This window comes from Caretta caretta, chromosome 10 (genome assembly GCF_965140235.1).
Source record: "Caretta caretta isolate rCarCar2 chromosome 10, rCarCar1.hap1, whole genome shotgun sequence".
In the NCBI taxonomy this organism is placed as follows: Eukaryota; Metazoa; Chordata; order Testudines; family Cheloniidae; genus Caretta; species Caretta caretta.
Window position 1 is genome coordinate 9,158,608 of NC_134215.1, and position 17,319 is coordinate 9,175,926.

The 17,319-nt window shown below is 37.1% G+C and overlaps 1 protein-coding gene across 4 annotated transcripts in view; it reads left to right on the forward strand.

Annotated features, from left to right (window-relative positions):
• SMURF1 (SMAD specific E3 ubiquitin protein ligase 1) overlaps positions 1-17,319 on the forward strand; it is a 58,873-nt gene that overhangs the window by 22,692 nt on the left and 18,862 nt on the right. For all 4 annotated transcript variants that reach the window (XM_075117588.1, XM_075117587.1, XM_048866663.2 and 1 more), the window contains exons 2-9: positions 8,981-9,019; positions 10,498-10,606; positions 11,222-11,355; positions 11,491-11,556; positions 12,845-12,920; positions 13,413-13,651; positions 14,456-14,540; positions 16,923-17,069. In XM_075117588.1, coding sequence (XP_074973689.1) covers positions 8,981-9,019; positions 10,498-10,606; positions 11,222-11,355; positions 11,491-11,556; positions 12,845-12,920; positions 13,413-13,651; positions 14,456-14,540; positions 16,923-17,069 — 895 coding nt within the window. The remainder of the gene's footprint in view (positions 1-8,980; positions 9,020-10,497; positions 10,607-11,221; positions 11,356-11,490; positions 11,557-12,844; positions 12,921-13,412; positions 13,652-14,455; positions 14,541-16,922; positions 17,070-17,319) is intronic.

Consider the following 17,319-nt stretch of genomic DNA (forward strand, 5'->3'; position numbering starts at 1 on the left):
TACTTGGTTAATAAGTATAATAGCTAACCATGTTTTGCCCTTGCCAGAGTTATATAAGCTGGCATGTGGTTCTCTTTTTGTCACCATTTCAAATGTGTTTTGCTCTGTGGACAATATATATAGCCGTCCAAGTTTTCCCAGTATACAAGGGACAAAGAAAGATGTTTCTTTGTAAGGACTCTCAAACTTGGTTGACACATGGATATTTGTTTTAAAAAAAAAAGAGAGAGAGAGAGAGAGCAGCTGTGTGCACATAACTCGACCCTTGTCATTTGTGTTTCACGCATTGGTCACAAAAACATAATTATACTAGTAGAGTGGCTGGCTGAGCCCTTCGCTTTCAAAAGGGAGAACAGAGAGCGTATCTGGTAAAAGAGCAAGATCCAAAATGGTGCATTTTAAAACTAGTATGTAGGTTTTCAGAAGACCATTACATATTTGAATTAGCACCCAAATGATCTGCTACACACAAGTTTTATAAAAATATATATTTTAAAGAAAATCAGTTTTTGAGAAATTTGAAGAGCTTTCAAACTTGTGAAAGAAGAGGTTGAATATTATCTTAAATTCATTATACCAGTAAATAGCTATCTAAATCATCTGAGTATTCTGTAAACACTTTTCTGCTAAATATGTACAAAGGAATTCCAAAGTAATTTTGGAAGAAATTTTTGGATATTCACTTGGTTCTTTTCCTATTTCTCATGTCCTTAGAAAGTTACTCATTTATGTTTTGCATGAATTTCACTGTACAGTTGTGTTTGTAACCATTCATAAGTGGATGAGTAGTTTAAGGCTAGAGTTTGTATTTGTGGAATGTTTGATTTCCTGGAAAATTAAAGGGGGGGGGGGAGTCCAGGCCCCCATCTATATATTTAGTAATTAAGAATGTTTTTGCCTAAATATTCTTGTGGGTTTGATGTGTTACTAAATGAATGCTGTCTGCAGTTGGCAGCCCTTTTGTTTAGGTGGTTCTGTACTCTGCCAAAAATCTTAAATAATTTGAATGAATACTGATAACATTAACAGATGGATAATTAAAGCACATTCATATAACATATCTAAGTGACTATTTCCATAATTTTTTTTAAAGAAACAAATAGTCCTGCCTTCCTAATATTAAAAGTTAGTACAAACTGATAAATGGCCTTTGCATCATTCTTAGCGTTGTTCCTTCCTATTCCACACACGTACAGGATCCCAATGTCATTTAAAGATGTAGCTTCAGTCTTTTCATAAATAGGAAAGAACTACATTTAAAGGTTGAACCTAAAGACAATTTTAATAGCTAAAATCGGTACCTGTATTGTGTTCCGATCTCAAATTTTGTATTGAATTAACCATTCACTGTCGCACCTATGATATTTGTAAAAATCAAATGCATATTGGTGAAGTTATGATTAAAGATGCTGTTGTCAGATGCTTACTTTTTGGAATATTATTTGTTTTGCTGTTCAGCAAAGGCTGGGACTATGGTATAACGTTAAGATATGGGGCAAGAGTCAGAACTCTTGAGTTTGATTACCAGCTCTACCTCAGACTTGCTGTGTGCGCTTGGTATTTTCATGCTTTAAGAATGTTTTTAGTGCTTGGATAACAGAAACAGCTAATTTTAAAACTTCATCATGGGCTTATTTCTCAAAGGTTTTGATGTTATTTCAAGAAAATTGTTGCATATGTGCAACACTTGACCTTCCAACAAATTTTTTAATTTTATGGCAATGGTGGGGAGCTGTGCACGTCAATATCTGTTTCAGAGAATGATCAGATATGTGCGAAACATTCAGATAAACATTGCTAGTCAGAGTATTTTTTTTTAAATTGAGTGGAAATGAATATAATTTTATGGTTTTAAGAAATAAAACTCCCAAGAAATCCAAAATTGTGGTTACCATAGCAACTGTAACTTGGATGTATTGTTTCTACATCAGGGCATAAAATTAACAGCATAAACAGAAATATGCTGCATATATGGAAGGGAATATTACTACAGCTTTTGTTGGAATTGTAGCTTTGAATTTCCTGATTTTTGTTTAAATTCTCAGCTATGAAGTTGCGTTTAGGATGTTTGCACTTTATTTTCTGAACTTTATTCCCTGTATATACATCACGTAAAAATAAAAAATTCTAACCAGTCTCTTAGTTGTCCACTTCTCAAAATACATATTGTATCCAGACTGTGACAGAAGACAATGGTGTAATTAGAGCATAATGTATTCTCAAATAGTTGAAAGATAATTTGTGGGCATTTCATAAAGAATTCACTTGGTCAGATTTGTTGGAAACACTTGTTAGAAAAGAGGGAAGAAAAATTTGACTGACTTTGTTTTCACTTTTGTTGTGGTTCTGGTGGATATGTTACTTAGGAAAAGATTGAGAATAGTATACCGTGCAGTGGGAATATGTGGCTGTATTCCCCTGAAATGTCAAGGGAGGCAGAATAGTCCAATGAATATGGCACTGAACTGGGAATTGGGAGATCTGGGGACAGTTCCCCGCTCTGCCATTTACCCATCTGTAAAATTGGAATACTGATAAGACTGAAAAGTGCTTTGAGATCTGTGGCTAAAAATCACTATTAAAGATCTAAATTGTCTTCATTTGTTTTGTGAGGCTGGGAGATAGTTAAGGGGGGAACATATAGGTAAAAAGGTGACTGAATAAAAGGAGTAGGTATTGGGTAGGAATTGAGTATAGAGGCTAAATGAGTGCGGCTGGTGAACAGGAATCAAAGGAAACTCCTACTTTCAAAAACTGATCTGCTTCCAGGAGAGGGAGCAGTGGCTGCACTAACAAGGCACTTCTGACTTCTTGAATTTCTGTTACAGAAATAGTAATTGTGCAGTGGGAGTGGGTGGGTTCTTGGCACAGAGGTGGAGGGGAGGACACAGGGTGAGAGTGGCTATGTTGTGTTGGGGCACAGGAGGATCATTCATTAAGTGATACAATAGCTAGAATTGAGGGCATTTAAATAAATATTTAGGTTAGTAGATAAGTTGGATCGGGCACTAATTATGGGTGGGTAACGAGGGGGACAGATGGGGAAGTTAATATTAAAAAAAAATTAAAAAAAATTCCGTACCTGCTAATATCTCCTGACAAAATTAAATGTGCGTATGTTTGAATAAATAAAATTTGATTTAATTCAACACCAATTAATCTTCTTCTTTCCCACATAATTAATTCTAGAACTCTTTAACATGCCCCCCAATTTATTCTCTATTCCCCATTTCTGTAATTCGCCGCATATGCACAAAGGCCTAATTCTGTTCCCCTGCACACATTCATCCCCTAATTCCTTCTGTAAATTCCTGCACAATTCTGCTCAGAACTCTAATCTCAGTCCTCACGAATCAGCACTGCCCCACCATTTAGCCCTATATTTTTCGCTCGTGTGTGTGAGGACAGTAAAGGTTAAAATATTTCCAAAAGCTTGGAAAGCTAGCCAACTCTCCCACATGTCCAACCCCCTGCTCAAAGCAGGACCAATCCCCAGTTTTTGCCCCAGATCCCTAAATGGCCCCCTCAAGGATTGAACTCTCAACTCTGGGTTTAGCAGGCTAATGCTCAAACCACTGAGCTATCCTTCCCCCCAATTGCTAGCTATCGCTTAATAAAAATGACTCGCTCTAGGTGTGTGGTTTTTGAATCTCTCTTCAGAGGTGCCTACTGTTTGTAGATGGATATGTAGTGAGTTTCAACCCAGAAAAAAAAACATACTTTGAACCCCACTGCAGCCCACATAAAAAGGCTGCATAAAAAGACCTAAATATCTTAAATCTAGTAATTAAGAGAGAACTTCTTAGGAATGTAAAGGATAATGTATTGATTCAGTCCTGTAGCCCAGTTGAGTTCTAGTTTTAGTTAAGATGGAGTGAAATGTCAGGATAGGCTTGTATTTCCACTGAAGCCTGTTCTTTGCTAACTAGCGAACTGTCGTCATTATAATACTATTCTCCATCATTAATGCAGGTCAGTCATGTGATGTTTGCAAAATATTCAGATTAGTTATTACATGGACATCTGTACAGGTTTTCAGTTTGCCTCTGGTCTCTGGGTTTTAAATATCAGAGATCCAAGTATGTGATTTCTGAAAAGTTAAATACACACCACCCTCTGAAATCTTTCAGACCCTGAAGTGCAAAGTTGACTGAATTGTGTAAAAAAAATTATTTCTGTGTGTCTCTACATTGGGAGCATTTTGCTGATATAACTATACTGGCGAAGTGCTCCTAGTGTGGATGCAGCATGTACTGGCAAAAGCACAGTTTTGCCAGTATAACTGTATACACGAGGGGCTTTTGCTGATGCAGTTACGTTGGTCATAGCTTGTCTCACCCTCACCAACATAGCTGTGCCAACAAAAACTTATAGTATACACCTGACCTCAGACACACTGGGGGCTTTCTACACATGGAACTCTGCAGCCATGCTGCTGTAGCACGTAGTGAAGGCGCTACCTACGCCAGTGGGAGAGTTTCTCCAATCTGTGTAGGTATTCCACTTCACCGAGAGGTGGTAGCTATGTTGATGGGAAAAGCCCTCCCATCAACATAGTGCTGTCTACATCCGAATTTCAGTTGGTATAACTGTGTCACTCAGGGTAGTAGATTTTCCACGCCCGCTAAACAACGTAGTTATACCATAAGTTTGTAATGTAGACCACATCTAAACATAAACTAAATTGCAGCCCGATGTCCTTGTGTGGTATACAGTAATATTCATTACAATGTGTCAGTTATTTTGCATCTAGGACTTCCCGTTTTTCACTTTTACTCCTCTCTTCCCATAAGGAAACTTTCCAAGTAGTCATTTATAAATAAGAATTAAAAAACTTAACAGCATTAAAGATTTTAGAGCTTAAATAGAAATGACCTGTTAAAGTTCCTACTCTGTGCTAACTAACTTGACCTATGATTAGGGAGGGAAAGTCAAGACTGGTGTCAGATGTGTCAGTATTTTCCAAGTCAAAATCTTTTCTGCACCCTTATGTCCACCAATCTGGATTAATGCCTCTGACTGAGAATGCAGAGGGTTAAACACCTCTTGGAATGCAGTAATTGAAAGTACATTTATACAAACAAAGATAATTAATTATAATACCTGATAAAAGCACAAAGATGACCAAAACCTAGCTCTGCAGACATCTTTCAATAAGACCTCCCTTCTTTCTGCACAGGAAGAGGTGACCATTCTCAGAGGACTTGTCTTCACTGCAAAGTTAACTCAAGTAGTTCAAGTGTTGCTCCTAATTAGAATCCCATCCACACCCAAAAAGCCCTGACTTGAGTGCAGTGCTCCTTTTAACTCAAGTTGACTGGCCTGAGAAGGGGTATTGGCTAAAACTCAAGTGAACACAACTTGTCAACTTCTAACACAACCACTCTGTAGTCTGGGTACAGGTTAGTGCCTCTGGTGTGCTTCTAGTCCTGCAGTATCTTCCCACAATTCCTTCCATGTGCCCAGAAAGGATGGACAAGTTCTCCTACAATGCAGTGGCAAAGAGTTCAAAGTACCTCTGCTTAAAACACCACCGGTATGCTAACGTATTGCACACTATTTGGCTTATGTAAACCCTTCTGGTGCACACTAAAAGTTCCATAGTGTGCTTTAACATAACGCTGTTTGAAACAGCACTACATTAAAAGCACACGAAGGAACATTACAGTGAGATTACTCATTACAGTATATACAAAAGAGAGAGGCCTAACTCCTCTATTTTTTGGCATCTACGTAAAACTCAAATTGCAAGAAATAAGCCCCAAAGAATAGAAGCCCTAAGTATAACAACAGTGTGGACGCAGAAGCTCAAGTATTATTTCTCATTGGGGCCACTCCCACTTGAGCTCACCAGTTAAAGAGGAGTAACTTGAACAGATAACTTGAGTTAACTCTGCAGTAAAGTCATACCCAGAATGAGCACTGACGCTGAGGAAAAGACATTTTCCGTACTTGCTGCCAAATATGGTTCCACAGTAGTGCTTTACAAATCTGGCTCATGTGGTCTTTGAATCTGCTACTAGAATTGGCAGGTAGTTCCACAAACCCTTAAAAAAATATTACAATCTGGATGTAAAGGCTACCTTTGGGATGGAAAGCAGCAGTCATTTAAAAATGCTTCTCAATTCTACGCAACAGTTCAGGACAGAATGTGAAGAAAACTATATCCTGTTGAAACAAGGTGACGGGAAGCTATTTGGAAGGCATAATGTAAATGACCAGCATGCCAGGGTTAACACCCCCAATATTTTTGCAGCAAATGCAGTGAGGTTTTTATGTTTACAAGTGGTATATAGCGCTCTGGCAGTACAATGCCCATGGCTAGACTACCATAGTGCACCCTGCCAGAAGAGTTTCACTGGCGGTAGTGCACTTTAAGAAAAAGTCTGGCATAAACACAGCCTGGAGGAGGAAAGCCATCTCCTCAATCACCAGCTCCACTTCCTGTTGCAGTCCCCTATCAAGTGCCTTTGTCACCTCTTTGTTTACTTGGATTTAAAAATCTGAGTTTTGTAAGTGAACCCATTGATAGGGCAGTTAAAAGCATTTTTGCTTCAGTGAGTTTAGTGCACAAATAGTGGAATGAAGCCAGGGGCACAGTTTAGGGATGCTGGCTACTGAGACTGCTTCATAAAGGTGTTTTTGGAGTATTGACTGTTTTGTGGCAGGAATTTTGTGTTACTAGAGTGAATAATAGCTTTAACTAAAATTGAGGGTTTTACAGACTGCAGTACTAAAATTGGCAGTAACACTCTACTACAGTAGACCAAAAGCTTGTGGCGAAGAAAAAACATTAAACAGAGAATCTAATTTTTCAGTAGTCAGGAGCTGCAGTGGCTTTTATTCAGGAGCTCTGCAGAAGGAATCTGCAAGAAACCCCCACAAAACTTGGGTCAGTCTGAAAATATTTAACAATGAGATTGAGTATAGGATTTAACTTGTATATTGGGAAATTTTCCCTTACTTCTCCAATAAGCTTTCATATTGATGGTGAGAAGTGGGGTGAGAGGCTGAACAACTCCATACTTTAAAGGGATTTTGTTAATTAGAAATTTCAACTAACAGTTTAACATTTCTGACTCTAATTTTTCCTATATTCACTTTTTTCTGTTTATTTCTTCCTTTTTTCTCAAATCAACCCCAGCAGTAGAAGAAAATTAAATTTTGCTCTAAGTGCTCACGTAGTAACTGACTCTGATTCTGTAATGCTATTTTATTTCAAATTGTGTCATCAGTGTTCTTATGAGTACAATGCTTCACAGACCTGCAGATATTTCATTTTTTGTTCAGGGGGGAGGGGGAGGGAAATGGTTATGGAAGAAGATCCTGTGATCTAGTGCTCAATTTAAAAAGACACTTATGATAATTGTATTAAAAAAAAATCTTTACCTGTTGCTACAAAGGATGTAAAAGCTAATGGTTTATTTTTGCAGCTAATTCAAGTTGAATAGCAAGCTAGTCTGAACAGTTTCATTTGGTTGTACATTTTATGAATTTAATGCAGTGTTGTTTTCAGTCATATTTGCTCTTTGACAGCCTCTTACTCCACTTCCTAGTTGAAGGCAGATGCTGGTGGCATTGCTCCTAGGAAGCTGAAAGGGTCTCAGCAGAGGTGTGCCAAGATCGTTTTTCCCACACTCTTGTTACAATTACCTCCTAAGTCTAGCTTAGCCAAGGTGAAGATGCCTGTGTCTGACCCCACATTCCTAAGGCTGATTTTTGTGTAGGATGGGAACCCGTTAGCTGTAGGATGGGGAAGAATGAGGAGAGCTGTTGATAGGTAGAGTGATGGCATAAGCATTATACAAGCATCCTGCTATTTGTGTCCAGAAGTCTCATCCTGACAGAGAGGAGACCTTCTCAACAAGTGGTTAGTGATACATGAATTGAACACTGGTTTACAGCTAGCCGCCTTTCTCTCACACACTCACTTAAGTAACACTTAAATATTTTGAAGATATTAAAGTTAATATTTGACAGTCAGTGGTTATGCTTCCTAGCCTGATATAGAAGTTTAATGAATATTGGACAACTCCTTTGAACTGAGACTGGATACTGAAAAGCTCTTATTGAACAGTAGAATTAAGATTGGAGTCTTGAACAGAAGAGGACCTTATAGAAGTGGAAATAGACCAAAGTCTTTCCTTCCCTTACGTCACTTCACTTCTGCTTTCTCTGCTATTCTTTTCTGTAGAATTGGGAAGAGGCAAATAATGTCTGATTTGTGGACCTTCAAGAAGGTCATGGATAATTGGATGCTTTTTTGGCTGTGTTCCCTTGGATGGGGTCTTGCCTTATATCTAGGGCAAAAAGATATTGTATTGAAGATTCCTTGAGCGCTTTTGCTTTTTTCCCTTCCTCTTTTATCTTATTTTATTATATGTAAAAATACCTTTGAATACAAGAATTGAATTTGCTGGCAGATTGAGGTGGAGAAAGCTAGGGTTCAGTAGGAGGGTAGGTTCAAAAATTCTACAAAACTGTTACTGGTACAGTACAGTAACAGCTGCTCGAAAAGCTATGACCAACAATCTGAATGGGTGGCCATGAGGCAAGAGAAGTCACTTTTGGGTATGTAAATATAAAATACAGAGAGCACTTTCTGCATTGGGAAGTTCAGCAAAACTGGCACACTTTGAAAGATACTGAACTCGGTCTTTGTCATATTAAACAATTCGTGCCAAAAGTTCATAAAGACCAAGTTTCCTTTTATTTATTTATTTTTGGTATGAGGTCAGCATTGAGGTATGAGGGTAAAGGCAATAGGGGATTAATTTAACTGCCTCTGTACATGAGTGCATGCAGAGACTACGCTGATTCCAGATTTTGAGGGCAAGAGGAAAGCAGTGTTCATATTTAACTAGGTCAGTTTTAAGTTAAGATCAAGATTGAGAATTTTTGGTGTCTAATCAATATGGGTGTTGAAGATATTTTTATAAAAGGATTTTAGATACATTAATCTGTTATTTTTGTTTTGCAGTATTATGTGCCAAGAATCTTGCAAAAAAAGATTTCTTCAGTAAGTATAACTGACAGATTTCTGATACTGTATAAATAGCTTTATGGTATTGTTCTCACACTTGTATTTTTAAACTATAAATTATTATTGTCCTAACTCCTATGCATGTCTAACTCTCTCACAGAGAAACAGGGATAACTTCCACATTTGCCAGTAGCATTGAATTACTATTTAGGTTCATATGATGTAGACAGGCAGCCTAGATACAAGACTGGAGCGGGCGGAGGGGCAATAATTCTAGTCCTGACTCTACCACTGATGTCACTTACCTCTGTTTCAGAGTAACAGCCCTGTTAGTCTGTATTCGCAAAAAGAAAAGGAGTACTTGTGGCACCTTAGAGACTAACCAATTTATTTGAGCATAAGCTTTCGTGAGCTACAGCTCACTTCATCGGATGCATACTGTGGAAACTGCAGAAGACATTATATACACAGAGACCATGAAACAATACCTCCTCCCACCCCACTGTCCTGCTGGTAATAGCTTATCTAAAGTGATCACTCTCCTTACAATGTGTATGATAATCAAGTGGGGGGGGGGGAGGGCAGAGGGTGAGAGAACCTGGATTTGTGCTGGAAATGGCCCAACTTGATTATCGTACACATTGTAAGGAGAGTGATCACTTTAGATAAGCTATTACCAGCGGGAGAGTGGGGTGGGAGGAGGTATTGTTTCATGGTCTCTGTGTGTATATAATGTCTTCTGCAGTTTCCACAGTATGCATCCGATGAAGTGAGCTGTAGCTCACGAAAGTTTATGCTCAAATAAATTGGTTAGTCTCTAAGGTGCCACAAGTACTCCTTTTCTGCTTACCTCTGTGTCTATGTAAAAGAGGCGTGATACTGACCTCAAAAGAGGTGGTAACACTTAATGTTTGTAAAGCACTATGAGCTTATAAAATACCATACAAGTGCTGGAGCCTAAACATCATACCAAGAAGTGCATAGAAATGCATAGATACTAATGAAGGTATTTGTTTAAATGAAATACTGTTTTAATTTAAGCAGTATTTAATGTTTTTTCCCCTAAAGAATTTCAAAATTTGCTACTGGTTAGAATTATGTTAAGCAAATCTGTGTCATAAAAAAATCTTTTTTTACATCCGATGAAGTGAGCTGTAGCTCACAAAAGCTTATGCTCAAATAAATTTGTTAGTCTCTAAGGTGTCACAAGTACTCCTTTTCTTTTTCAGAAAAGAATTTTAGGATAACTGTAAATTTTCCTTACAAGAATGTTAAAAACTCATGGCAGAATTGGGATAAAAAGGAAAACTGAACAGGAAAAAAAAAGTACAAAGGTCAAATTATGGTCAATGCTTTATTGGCCCTATATAAAATTACAAAAAGGTAACTTGCTGAAACTGAAACTTGTGATTGTTTTTTTTCTTTCAGTTGCTAATGCATTAAAAATGTCTCTCTCTCTCTCTCATTATTAATTTGACGCTGTGATTCTAATTGTACCTTTTCCCCCTCCATAGGACTTCCTGATCCATTTGCAAAAATAGTAGTAGACGGATCAGGTCAGTGCCATTCAACTGACACTGTGAAGAACACGTTAGACCCCAAGTGGAACCAGCATTATGATCTGTGAGTCACTTATTCTGTAAAACCATTGCAGGAATCTATCTGGAAAGTAAAACACAAGTGTAAGCAAGCCTCCTTTTCCCCCATCTGTTAGCAAGAAGAGCCACACTTCCTGAGGAAGCTTGACTTTATAATAACTTGTGGTTCTTAAAATATTCCTGGTGGGTTTTCTTTTTCTTTATGGACACTTTAAAAAAAAAATTAGGCATGATTTTAAAGCATCAAGGTGTTTCAAACACAGCATGAAAGCTTTGACTCTAAGCTTGGCTAGGTTCCTGCATCAAAGTTATTTCCATTCTCCTTGTTGCAGTGATTAAAATGTTTTCAAAATAATAAACATAAATCTATAAGAAATAAGTTTGGCATGTAATGAATTCATGTGTCTCATAACTTTTAATGAGGTTGTCTGTAATTAACCAGAGCTGTAACATTAACATGCTGTGCAAAGTTACAGCACTCTAATTAATGCCGTAGCAAGATTAAGTGTTTCTGTATTTATGATAAAGCGACATGACTAAAATATATCAGAATTAAATCGAGATGGAGCAAAGTGAAAATACTGTAGAATAATAGAACAAGCTTGAATTAATCTGTTCTTCTAAATATATATTTTTCTAGATATGTTGGGAAAACAGATTCTATAACCATCAGTGTATGGAATCACAAGAAAATACACAAGAAACAGGGAGCTGGCTTCCTGGGGTGTGTCCGTCTCCTTTCCAATGCCATCAGCAGACTAAAAGATACTGGATGTTAGTATATTTTTTTTACATGCATTTTAAAAAATGTATTTTGCAAAAGTCCTTGGTGGTATATATTTGAGTTGTGAATATTAACTTCAGTTCAATATTTGCTTGGGTTGAGTTTTTTTAATTGTTCGTTTGCAGACCAGCGTTTGGATCTATGCAAATTAAACCCCACAGATACTGATGCAGTACGAGGCCAAATAGTGGGTAAGAACATTCCTGTCTATAAAAAGAAGCAGTTATAGTTCACACTTACAACTCCTCGGATTAAAACAAGATTCAGATGGTTACTAAAAGGGAAAACTTGCCTTAAAAAAAAAAAAAAATCTTTCAAATGTCATTTCCTGAAGTCACTTATTGCTTCAATCCCCTTTGTGTTCCTTATACTAATATTAATTAGATGTCCTGGTTACTGAAAATGAACAGGGACTAGGTTAGATCATTTGAAATTTGTTTAATCATTATCTAAATTGCTTTCTTCCAACTGGTAATTGTAAGCGTAAATGGTATGAATAAGTGGGAATGGACGATTTTGGTGGTGGTTCTACAGCTACTTAGGGTAAACTTCCTATATGGAAAACCAATTGTACATGTAGGCCAAGGTGATATATAACAGGAATTCATTGGTATTATCAACCCTAAAGGAAGATATTGAGATATAAACATTTTGCAGAACACCATTTTTAAGGCACTTTCCTGAGAATACCGCCTGATAGAGAATTGTTGTTTTGACATTGTGGTAGTGTGCCTGCCTAACCATCTCTTAGTGTAAGCTGATCTGTAACTTGGGGTACTTAAAAATGAAGAAAGTTTGTCTAATCAGTTGTTGTTGTTTTTCTTGCTCTGTTCGGAGCATTTAGCCCAAATTTTACTCTATTGTTTTGTTTTTTAAATATTTTGAACTATGCCTTCAACTTAAAAATACAATCAAATCCCCTTTCTTTTCCCGACTCCTCTTCACTGGAGGCAATGTAATTGGCAAAAATTGTAATTCTCCATTGTGGTGACATCTAGTGGTGAATAAAGTTCTAGTTCCAGGCTTCCTTGACTCGGTACTCACAGAAGAGATGTAGAATCATAGAATATCAGGGTTGGAAGGGACCTCAGGAGGTCATCTAGTCCAACCCCCTGCTCTCAAAGCAGGACTAATCCCCAATTTTTGCCCCAGATCCCTAAATGGCCCCCTCAAGGATTGAACTCACAACCCTGGCTTTAGCAGGCTAATGCTCAAACCACTGCCTTCGTGAACGCTGATAAATAAAAATCATCCATATTATAAACAAAAGTAAATGCTAGCTTGGATTATTCATAGGGAAGACTCAGCCTAGCTTTTGGAGCTGTGATGCTAGTAGTTTGCATTTGGGAAATCAGGATACCTCTTTCTTAATCAAGAACACTTATTAAAATATTGATTAGTGCAGATGTGAACTATTGATAAAATGATGCACTCTTGGAATGGCAGGATTTGTCTTCAATATTTCTTTTTCTATTTCAGTCAGTTTACAGACACGGGACAGAATAGGCTCAGGAGGTTCTGTGGTAGATTGTAGAGGGCTGTTGGAGAACGAAGGGTAAGTGTCACATCTGATTCTGCTGAGTATTTAGTTTCACTTAATTCCATTCATGGTATTTTTGTTCATGCTATGTGTTATGCTTTGGAAAAATAAAATCGGGAATTCTTGTGAATAGTAATGCAGCCAAATTAACTAAGAAATGGTCCTGAGATATAATATCTCTGGACCATTTCTTTATAAATTTGTGTGTATTGCTAATCACACAATTTAATTATATATTTATACATACTTGTGTGTGCAAGCACATAAACATATACTGAATGAAATTTGTGTGTATAGAGTGTACACACTATATATAAACATAAATATAAATTTTAATTCAATATGTGTGCACACATTGAATGAATGAAATATATAATTATTTAAAGTAAGGTATAGTATGTGTCATAGAAGTTGCAGTTCATTCAAATCAAATAATGGAGAGGAAAAAAATTAGCCATTTTTGTATACAAACCTTTGTGTTAATTTTGTGAGCGTCCCTGCTTTCAGAACGGTTTATGAAGATTCTGGACCTGGAAGGCCACTCAGCTGTTTCATGGAGGAACCAGCACCATATACAGATACTACTGGTGCTGCTGGTGGAGGGAATTGTAGGTTTGTGGAATCCCCTAGTCAAGATCAGAGGCTTCAGGCACAGCGACTTCGAAACCCTGAAGTCAGAGGTCATGTACAAACACCTCAGAATAGACCACATGGTCATCAGTCACCTGACCTACCTGAAGGTTACGGTAAGTGTTTCCGGAACTGTACGTTTGCTGAAGTCTTTTAGAGAGCTTTATGTCTAAACTTAATTTCAATATAAAATACATGCTTTACTTGTTAGTACAGGCAATATCTGTATGTCTGTAATGGTCTGTATTTAGGAACACGAGATAAGCAGTACAGATATAAACTGAAGAATGGCTGCTTAGAAAACAGCTCCTGCAAGAGACACCTAGCGCTGATCGTAAACTAAACATGAGTTTGTAGTGTGATGCTGTTGCAGAAAAGCTAATGCTAAATTTGAATGTTTATGCATGGAGAGTGCATTTAAAACCCTCTTAAACTAGAGTAGCAGTGCTATTTTGCTTTCTCTGTGACCATATTTTGTACAGGGTTGAGGCCCATAGTTTAGGAGAGAGCGAGAAAAACTACAGGAAAATATAAAGGCAACAAAGAAACAAGAATCAGAGGATAAGGTGAGAGGGAGAATTAAATCTTATCTAGGAAAAAGGACAACACCAGATTTGGGAGTAAGGCAATTATCTAGTTTATTTTAAGATAGTAGTATAATCAACACATTATAAAAGAAGAGAATTAGTTCAAGGCATCGTGATCTGAACTTAAGATATTAGAAGTATTAAGAGCAGTTGGATAGTGAAACATACTAATGAGTCCAAAGTGCAAGAGATCAGACTGGATGGCTTAAGTTATCTATTCTCTCCCTGATTATGTTGTAAAAGAATATGCTTATAGCTTTAAGAAACTGCTTATAGATTTTTAAGAATTTATAATTTAGAATAATTAAGGAATATTTTCCCTCCTTTATGTAGAACAAAGGACAACGGTACAGGGACAGGTTTATTTTTTGCACACACAGACTGGAGTTAGTACGTGGCATGACCCCAGGATACCAAGGTATGTATTCATAGCTACACAAAGTCAGTTATTTTCATCTTATGGCAGTCAGCTGAATCATGAAGTGCTGATATGAAGTGATTCCTACTCTGAGAGACAGCAGAATAAGGAATCATCATAGATTTCTTTATTGACTTCAGTTCAATCCCCTCAGGATACTTACTTGCTTATTAATTACAAATTAACTACCAGCAACTTTTAAATCAAGTAAAAACTTCATGTAACCTTTACTGAAGTCACACTGATAAAACATTGATTTGACTTCATCCTTTTAATAAAGTTGCAAATTGCTTTGTTGAATATGACCTAAAATTTTTCTGAAATTGAGAGCAGTTTGAGTGCTCAACTGAGAAAAGCTAAATTCTGCTGGCTTTAGACTACTGATAACTTCTGACTCCTGAATGGTTGGTTGATGTCTTCAATTATAGTATGGCTCACCTTTTGTGCAGCTGAAGCAGAAATATTTTGCCAATTCTACACTCTAGAGACTTGAAAAATTACTTTTAAAGAACTATTTAAAATTCTCTTAATTTCAGACCAACAAATTTCAGCTGGGAAAATATGAATCCTGCACAAAATTAATTTGGTAAAGCCTTTTTAAAGAATTAGCCTGTGCTAATCCAGTCTTTTGTGACTATACATCCATCGCTGGCTAGTTTCCCTGAGGGGATTTGCTTCTCCATAATGTTCCTATAGGCAGTCTGTGCCCCAAAGCCTGCAAAGTAAAACTATGAAAGTTTGCAACTTTATGCTCACTGTGCAGACAACATAACTAACTGGAGTAATGCAAGATACTGGATAGATGAAGCAAAGTGCAGAGACAGGCTTCCAAGAACAGTTTAAGTAAACAGGTCTCAGTGTCTTACTAGCGATAACATTGCCTTATTTTTTAGCAAAGGTTGTTCTCTTTCTGTACCTGTTCTGAGACAAGACTTCATAATTGGGGCAGAAACTTGTCCTTGCCATTAAGCACAAATGTACACTAAAAATTGGATGTGATCAGATCACTAAACTACTGTTTCAGATGTACAGCTGATCTAAACACATAGCCATAACTGAAATCTTTTAGAAAACCTGATGAAAACCTGCTTTTTCCTGCACTGAGGAAGTTTAGATGATTTAAAATGTGCTTTCCCCATAGCCTCACAATCCACTGACTTATGTTCATAATGTATTGCTAGATTTAGGAGTATTCCCATTCAGAATATCTGTCAGGCAGCATCTTGAACCTCAACTAAAATGTGCATCATAGCAGCTGTCTAGTGCATTTTTCACTTCCTTATTAATGAGAACAACTTTGCTGTCTAAATAAGTCTTCAATGACTCCATCCCTTTTTTGCCCCTACTAGTATTTTCCTATACTTAGGCTGCTGGAGTCCTCTGCCTTTGCAATTCTGCATGTGTAAAATACATCATGTCAATGGAATTGAAATGTTACCTGTAAGTAAGTGTACTGTCTTCAATAGCACTTGTAAAAAATTACATTTGAGATTACCTAGAATGAAAAGGAAAATGTTGTCAACAATGCCTCCCTAAATAAATGAGTTGTACTGAAATTATTAATCATATGGTTAGAATCAGAAACTTGCTCATTAGAAGTGATATCTCCTTGCCTGCTTGTACCTATTTTTATCACTAACACTTTTAAAAAGATAGTGGGAATAGTCAGCCACCTCAGCTTTTAACGGTCTGGGTTCTTGAACACTGTAATTCATAGTCTTACATTTCTGAATGCTGTATTTTTTGGGAAGAAACCCCTGTTAGCATTTAAAGGAGTTTCCTTTAATGCATTTGTATTGGTAGTCCTCTTCCCATGAGAAATCCCTCCATGGTGTTTACGCCATTTGAAAATATTCCCCATTTAATTGCTTAACCAAGTATCCGTATTTAGTTCTCAGTTATTCTTCAGTTCTAACCCTCTGGCTCCTAATCACTTTTATTGCTGTACTCTGAACTCCTTCCAATTCCTCATTCTCTGTGTTAATAAGATGTTCAGAAATGACTGCAATTTTCCACATGCAGTTGCAAATAGGGTCTATTATCTCATTGCTCTGTAGTGATGTGCCTCTGAATGTGTAGTCCAAAACTACACTGTCAACACTGACCTTTCTTTGCTGCCATATTGTATTGCAAACTCATGTCTAATTTGCTTTCTGCTATCACTCCAAGGTGTTTATAATATTCCTGGTTTTCAGATCTATCCCTCCTGTTTGAATATCTGGGTTTCTTGCATAACAAATAAAACAGAATGCCATGTAAGACGGGGGCCAATCTCCCCTCGCCTTCATGAACTCCAAGTTCACTCATCTTATTTTCAGAGTAATTTGTTTTTCTTTTAATTACCAATACTTTCTAACTGTTTTCCTTCTCCTCTCTCTCTAGAGACCTTAACAGTGTGAATTGTGATGAACTAGGACCTCTGCCACCGGGTTGGGAAGTGAGAAGTACAGTGTCTGGAAGAATATATTTTGTAGATCACAATAACAGAACCACACAGTTCACAGACCCAAGATTACATCACATTATGAAGTAAGAACTTCACACGGTAGAGAATTCATCTTTTAATTTTAGGCTCCTGTGGTTTGAAGTATCTTTTAAAAATAGCTTAGCTTTTTCTTTGTCCCTAATCAGTTAAATTTAGATATAATGCTGTAACTTTTTGAGACCAGCATATTTTTTTAATCCTAACAATAGATACAGTATTTACTACCTCATTTTGGTGTTTGTTTTACTTGCATGGAGCCCAAGTAAAATGCAATGAGAATGTGGTCTTAAGCTG